Genomic DNA, 6,849 nt, shown 5'->3' with positions numbered 1-6,849 from the left:
CCAAGAGCTCTGAAGATACCATGAACAAAGTAAATTGCTCACGGAAAGATGGTGTCTGCAATTGAAGCCAATGGACACGCTCCAGGACTGTTGGAGAGGAGGAACAAATAAAAAGGGCAAAGGAGTTACACTGATGGTTTGGAAATTACAGAACTATAGCTTTACATCACTGCCAGGCAAGTCATACAAGTAACAAACAAGAAGTATTAACGGGAACACAATACAAAGACTTAAGTCTCTGTACATGAAGCCAGCTCTCCAATGGATTAAATACTTAGATGGCAAGGAACCAGAAAACATTACGTTAAACTTTAAAAAAACTAACCAAGCAAACAAACACCCCCTCCCCGCCCCACCTCCACCAAAACGAAAAAAACAAACAAAAAAAGCAAACTTGTAGTGAAGGATGGGATATATCATTTATGTGGTAGGAATTGATACTGATTAAGGCAAATGGAGAAAACACCCCGGCTCTCCTCGTCATGGATGGCAAGAGCACCATTAAAACTTGTCTCGTTTAAAACTGTCATTAAAAAGCAAGCGGTGAATTATCAACACTTGCAAACCGCTGCAGCTCTTGATGTCGATCGGGATCACGGAAGGACGCCTCGCAATCTTTAAACCAGCGAGGCAACCCGGCAGCACCACCCCTTCACACAGCGGGGGCGCGGCGGCACACTCATTGAGAGCGTGCTGGCGAGACGCCATTTGGCAGGGGAGAACCAGGCGTAAAGAGCCTTCCCTGAGCTCCCCTCAGATCAGCCTCCTCCCGCGCCCACACTGCCGCTGCTCCGCGTTTAGGGCAGGCCGGGCGTCATGACGCCCCACTGCGGGGCCCGGGGCGACCTGGCATAGCTCATGGGGACGGGAGGCCTAGTCGAAGCAGCCCGGCCTGCTACTCCAGTCAGCACCACCCCGCTCCTTCCCGCGCCGGAAGTGCAGCACCGAGCCGTGGGCTGGGGCCGTGCGGACCGCTCTAGGCTGCACGTCATTGGTTACGGTGGGGCGGCCGGACGACCAGCATGGAGGAGCGGCAATACTGCTCGGCTTCGGGGGCGCCCATCGCGCTGCGGCGCCGTCAGCACAGTGCCTCCTGCCGGGAGCTGGCCGTGCGCTGCCCCCGCCTGCAGCTGCGCTCTCTCAGCGCCGTCACCTCTGCGGTGTGGCTGGCGGCCTATGGGCTCTTCGCGCTCAGCGAGGTACCGACTACCCCCGGACCGCGGGGAGCCTGGTTCGCCCCTCCTTGCCGTCTCTCGGGCCTTCCCACGGACGAGGGGTGGTCCGGGGGCCCGGCCCCAAGAGGGCTACTTCTCTGAGTCTGCGTCTCGCTGAAATGCCGGGAGTGATTTGGGGCAGCGATCGGCTCGGTGGCACCGTGTCCCCAGCTCCCGCCGGCCTGGGGGGAGCCACGCAGCCTTTGCCGAACAGCTCGTGGGACATGGGCGACGAGGGCCAGGGAAGGTGGCCAGAGCCGGTGGAAAGGCAGCCTGTCCTGGGCCTCCTCCATGCATGGGAACATGGAGGTGGTAAAATGTGATGAGTATGTGGTGAAGAAGAGAGAGCCTGTGTGCCAGGTGCTGGCGTCTGTAAACTGCCCCTTGCGTTCTTACAGTTTCTCAGGTGCCTCCATTGGTTTGTAGCCTCTTGCCAGGTAGGATAGATGTGTATGGATGTTAAATGATGCCTAGTGCATTCTTGTGAGTCCAAATTACAGACATTTACTTGGAGAGATGGGTTGTGGGAATCAGAAATAAAGGATATAGTGAAGAAGCTGAGTGATGGTTAATCCTCAGAGGCATTTTCCTGAGTGACTCGGCAAGCACTGCACCATAGATGTTACCTACTTGCTCAAGTTTCAGCGCTGAGATGGTAAGACCTTGGTAGTACAGATGTCAAAAGTTACTGATGAATCCTAAAGTATTATTTTAGATATGATCTGTGACCCACGCTTATCTGTGATCCATACTTGTATGGAAGGACTGGCTTGTAGACCCAGACTAGTTATCTCCAAATTGAAGTCAGTAGCTTGGCTGAGGATGGTCACTGTGACCAATGCTGTGCTTGTTGCACTTCCATTTTTTTTTCAGTAATCTGTCTTGAGGAATGAAGACAGATTACGACGTGAGTCAGTTGGCACTTTTCTGATACAACAAAAAAGGGTGCAGGTTTCTGGTACAAAAAGGTGGTTAAGGTTCCTCTAGCTGGAAGGGAAGCTGTGTTTGAGTTTGCTGTACCCAGTGCCCTCCTGCTTGTTTTTACATGTGCTTATCATACAGCTTTTATGCAAGTGACTGCAATCCATCCTTTCTGCCTGGAAACCAAGCCTTAAAGTCTCTCTGTGGATTTCAGTGTCTGTAATTCATGACTGTTTTTTGCTATGGTGACACACTTGAGAGAAGTCCTGTATCCTTTCTGTTTCAACATGGCCACAGCACCATGGTTGTGGAGACTCAGGTTGTGTGGTAAGACCATGCAGTTCTAGTCCTTTAGGAAGTGTCAATTAGAACTTTGATTCACAGCCTGGAGCTCTCTAAAACATGTTTCCAAAACAGATTATAGGTTGCAGGCCTATTACCAGGCTTTCATAAGACTTGCTGTAGTTTCATCAGTTATGTATTATTTTATATAACAAAAATCCCAAGACTGCAGTATGCAAAAGATGTTTGTCCTTGCGCGAAGCACAACAGAAGGCAAATGTATTTTAACCTGGCATTTAAGGGAGGAAGAAGTTTAGACTTTAGAAGTTTGAACAAGTTTAGACTTGCAGTTCATAAGAAGACAACTACTGGGCCAGTGGCTTTTCCTGGAAGATTTTCCTTCCCTTCTGAGGCTTCACCCTCAGTTCTAGTAAATATTTCAGAACATTTCAGAGATGTCATCTCTATTGACATTGGCATTGATGTAACTAGTTGGGTTTGATTGAGATTTCTGCACTAAATTTACAAGGAAATAGAATTTTCTAGTAGTTTTCAGTCTTGGCTCCCAATTCCTTCAGACCATACTCTGAAGACTGATTTAAATCTGATTACACATATACTATCCAGACAGGTGAATAAAAGAAATGTACTCTATCAAAGTAAAACTGCCTTGTAACTGTAGCTTTAATATGATGGTTTACTGTGTAATGTTACTTTCTCTAAAGCCATGTTCAATTAATTGTAATACCAGAGCTCTGTCTTTGCTTGGCTTGTGTTACAGAACAGCATGGTGCTTTCTGCTGCTATCTTCATTACACTGGTTGGCCTGATCATATACCTGCACTTTGTGAAGGTTGACCAGGAGTCCCTGTTGGTCATTGGTTCACTAGGCATTCAGGTGACTTCGTCCTATGCTTCAGGGAAAGAGAGCACAACCTTCATTGAGATGAGTCAGGTGAAGGATGTGGTTATCAATGAAGCTATCCATATGGTAATCATACAGTCTTTCTTCTTGCATATCAGTAGGCACACACGTATTCAGTATGTTTTGATGAGTGTGATTTACCAGAGCAATTAAATACAGCACTAGCCATAGCATTACTGACATTGGAGCTTTGTTTCAGATCTCTCTCTTTATTCTCTTACCTGTTCTCTCACCTTTAAATGAGAATTCAAGCCAAACAAGTAACCTTAAAAAGCCACAACTATCACTTAGATAATGCCAGTGACTTTTAGTTCTGTGTTGTTCTGTGCTTACAAATCCTGATGCCAAGCTCCCCAAGAAGTCAAGATGGAGATAAAGACAGACAGCAGAAGAGATGATTTTTTCTTGCAGTTGGGGTTTTCTGCAAAGCTTCTGTAGAAAAGACCTTACCCTTCCAGCACGTGTATGTTCTTTTCCGGTTAAAAATCTAATAGGAAAAAAAAACCCCAAACCCACAGGCGTTTTTTAAATTGTTGTGTGAAGAGAGGTAAACTGTAGATATAAATTTGTAGGCTTGACAGTGGCCTTGGGGTGATTTGCCTTCATCCCAGTCAGTTGAAACAGTTCCTCTTTCTGAGATAACTTCTGAGATAGCATTTTCAAACTCTGATGATTTTGTCTGTTTGTCTTGTAGCAAAAAGTTATCTACTATCTGTGCATCCTCCTCCAGGACCCTGGAGATCCTCAGGGCATATCTGAGGTTGTGCCACTCTTTCAGGTGAGTTGACTGGTGGTCTGTGCCTGTGCAGCAGTTGTCTAAGTGTATATTTATTCCACTGCAGGTAGCTAATGATAGTTGCCTTTCCCTGACAGGGTGTTCAGGGTGGGTGCTATTGGATGTCTCCTAGAACCGCATACTGGGTGGATTTCTCATTTATCCTCTTGTGTAAATCTGAACCCAAGCAGGAGTTTGCATTAACTGGAAGTCTTTGTCTCACGCAGGGTACTGAGGACTCATACAGCTTTCCGTGTAGCCTTATACTCAGTGTTACCATTATAACCATGGGACTGTGCTGCAGCTGATTTTTCTCTCAGCTCCCTGTGCCAAAAATGCTCATAATAACCTCCTTCACATTAGAATGAATTCTCCTGCCTCACCCACTGACAAAGATCACAGTACAAACTGTGAGCAGTTTGCTTAATGTGTAATGACTCATTTGGTTTAGCATTACCCCATCTCCCCTTTCTCTTCTCTTGCTAATTTGTTCTGACTGTTCATAATCCCATTTTTGGGATGGGTTTTCTTTCTGTATGTACATATCTGACACAGCAATGCCCTGATCCCTGAGAGCAGTGACAAGTAGTACAAAGGTACCTCACATCGTAGACTGCTGAGTTTTATAGCCTTCTCTGTCCTCCTTAATTCACCTGCTGCTGGTGACTATAATTTTGTAGTCCACATCCAGTTTGTGACTGAATACAGTTAGTTTTCAACTAAATACTTAGAAGTATAAATAGACTATTCATTGGTACTGGCTGCTAACTTGGTCCCACATATGCAAGGACAACAATATAAATTGTTTCATGCAGTCAAGGGAAAAAAACAGATTTGCTGGAAATCAACAACTAATGAATTCCAGAGAACTGCAGTTGGGAACTTGGTTTTAGTTACACGTGTTTCTTTCGAGTTTCAAAGAGGCTGTCTGGCATTTGTGCAGTTTCTCTTTTTTTCCATCTTGGCTTTGAACAGTTTTATTTTCATGGAAATGTTTTTGTATCAATAGGGTTGACTCCACCAACAAAGGAGGAAGAGCTGTGTCAGTTTGCAATTCATTACTTGTCAGTAATTCTCACTTTAACATGGAAGCTAGTATGTTACTGAGCTTTGAAGGAGCACTAATTGGTAACTTTATTGTGTCTCCTTTGTTTGGTTCTTCTAAGTTGTGTCAGCCTTCAAAATTACACTTTATCCTGTCAGTGAGCCCAGCAGCACTTCTGCACTGAACTGACCTACTGTTCTTTAAGCAGCACTTTCAAGGAGAATCATTTGATGGACTTTACACAGTGTTGCTGTTCTGGGAGGTCAAAAGTCATGGGACTGTGGAACTGGGAAACTCATTTTAATCCAGTCTAGAAATGATGGAAAATCATTATACTTTGACCACCATTTGCTGATTATGTGAAATGAATGGATGTTCTCAGTTAACCTTCTGTTGTCCCTTTGTTGGCTGTACTAACAGGGGCCAAGAGCCAGGTGTCTAAATCCCTGTCCTGAAGGTAGATTTTTTTTTCAGGGTGGGTAGCGTATGAAAATATTTGGTAGGTGTCTAAAGGGAATATGGCCTAACAGATAGATCAATGGGTTGGGAGGTGTAGGTGTTCTTCCATGCTACCACTGTGGACCGTGAGCTGGGAAAGAGGAGGATTTCTTATGTGGTGAGAGATTCAGGCTAACTACACAATGGTGCCACATGTTTATACCTGACAGTTTTAGGGACTGGTGTTTCTCATCACAGAGTGGGTATGGCTTATGGAATGGCTTTGCACTCCTTTGTCACCTGCTTACATCAAACACCTCCTGGAGTTTGATGGATTATATCTCAATAAACAGGTAAGAGAGAAATCTATTATCCATTGGCTTAATGTGAGAAAGGTAATTAACTACAAATACCTTGCTGTTGCATTCCTTTTCCATGCATGCTTTTCATAGCTTTCTGTCACCTGTCTTCACATTCCCTTTCTCTGCATGACAGTCTCAGTATTGGGAAGTCTCCTTCAGAGCCAGTTCAGAGCCTGATTCTCTGTTGTTTGACTTAAATTCTAGAGCTCCAAGCCACGTCTGGACTGCTTGATAGAACTGTACAAAAGTTGTCAAGAAATCCTGGAGCAGGGGAGGACAGATCCACAAGTGGAATAAAATAAAAAAAAAATAATCAAGGCAGCAAACTTGCAGTGGGACTCAGAGAGACACATAGATGAGTAAGCAAAACTGCCTGATGCTATTTTAAATGAGATGAGTAGAAGGCGCAGATGGAGCAGCAGTGCAGTGGTGATGGGGCTAAGGCCTGCACAGACTCACAAAGTTGTTAGAGAAAATGTCAGCTCAGTCACAAGAAGTGAACTTTGAGATCCTCTGCTATGGAAACAGATGAACTTTTTAGACTTGAGAGAAAAGGTTTTTCCTTGCCTCTCCAGAGGACAAAAACAGGCAAGAATATGCATCAAACATTTACCTTTTTGTGGATCTGAAAATTGTGATAAACTCATACTGTAACCATGGCCAGGTGGCCAAAAATATGCCTTTTAAAAATTTCTTTTTAACCCTTTGTTTGAAAAAAAAGCATGTATCACTCTAAATACCAAAGCTGATGTGTGATCTGGGATGGTAACCTGATTCTCCTGGTAAGAGGAAAACTGCAGAAGGAAAATAACAAAAAAATGAAAACACATTGCATTCAATTTTGTTAACGAAATAAACGTAGGAGAGCAGACTTTAATTTCTTCAGG

The 6,849-nt window shown here is 44.6% G+C and overlaps 1 protein-coding gene across 1 annotated transcript; it reads left to right on the top strand.

Annotated features, from left to right (window-relative positions):
• The first annotated feature begins 1,022 nt into the window (after positions 1-1,022).
• Positions 1,023-6,259, top strand: PIGH (phosphatidylinositol glycan anchor biosynthesis class H). The gene is made up of 4 exons (XM_054400710.1): positions 1,023-1,199; positions 3,199-3,408; positions 4,037-4,120; positions 6,167-6,259. Exons 1-4 carry the CDS (start codon positions 1,023-1,025, stop codon positions 6,257-6,259), a joined length of 564 nt encoding a protein of 187 aa, XP_054256685.1.
• The last annotated feature ends 590 nt before the right edge of the window (positions 6,260-6,849 follow it).

This window comes from Indicator indicator, chromosome 4 (assembly GCF_027791375.1).
Source record: "Indicator indicator isolate 239-I01 chromosome 4, UM_Iind_1.1, whole genome shotgun sequence".
Lineage (NCBI taxonomy): Eukaryota > Metazoa > Chordata > Aves > Piciformes > Indicatoridae > Indicator > Indicator indicator.
This window is presented reverse-complemented; position numbering and strand designations above follow the sequence as displayed.

What these genes read in the sequence shown, in the direction of transcription:
- PIGH (XM_054400710.1), top strand. Translation starts at nt 1,023, where the DNA reads ATGGAGGAGCGGCAATACTGCTCGGCTTCGGGGGCGCCCATCGCGCTG. An exon ending in GGCTCTTCGCGCTCAGCGAG is followed by an intron (nt 1,200 to 3,198) that starts GTACCGACTACC and finishes CTTGTGTTACAG; the next exon opens with AACAGCATGGTGCTTTCTGC. An exon ending in TCAATGAAGCTATCCATATG is followed by an intron (nt 3,409 to 4,036) that starts GTAATCATACAG and finishes TTTGTCTTGTAG; the next exon opens with CAAAAAGTTATCTACTATCT.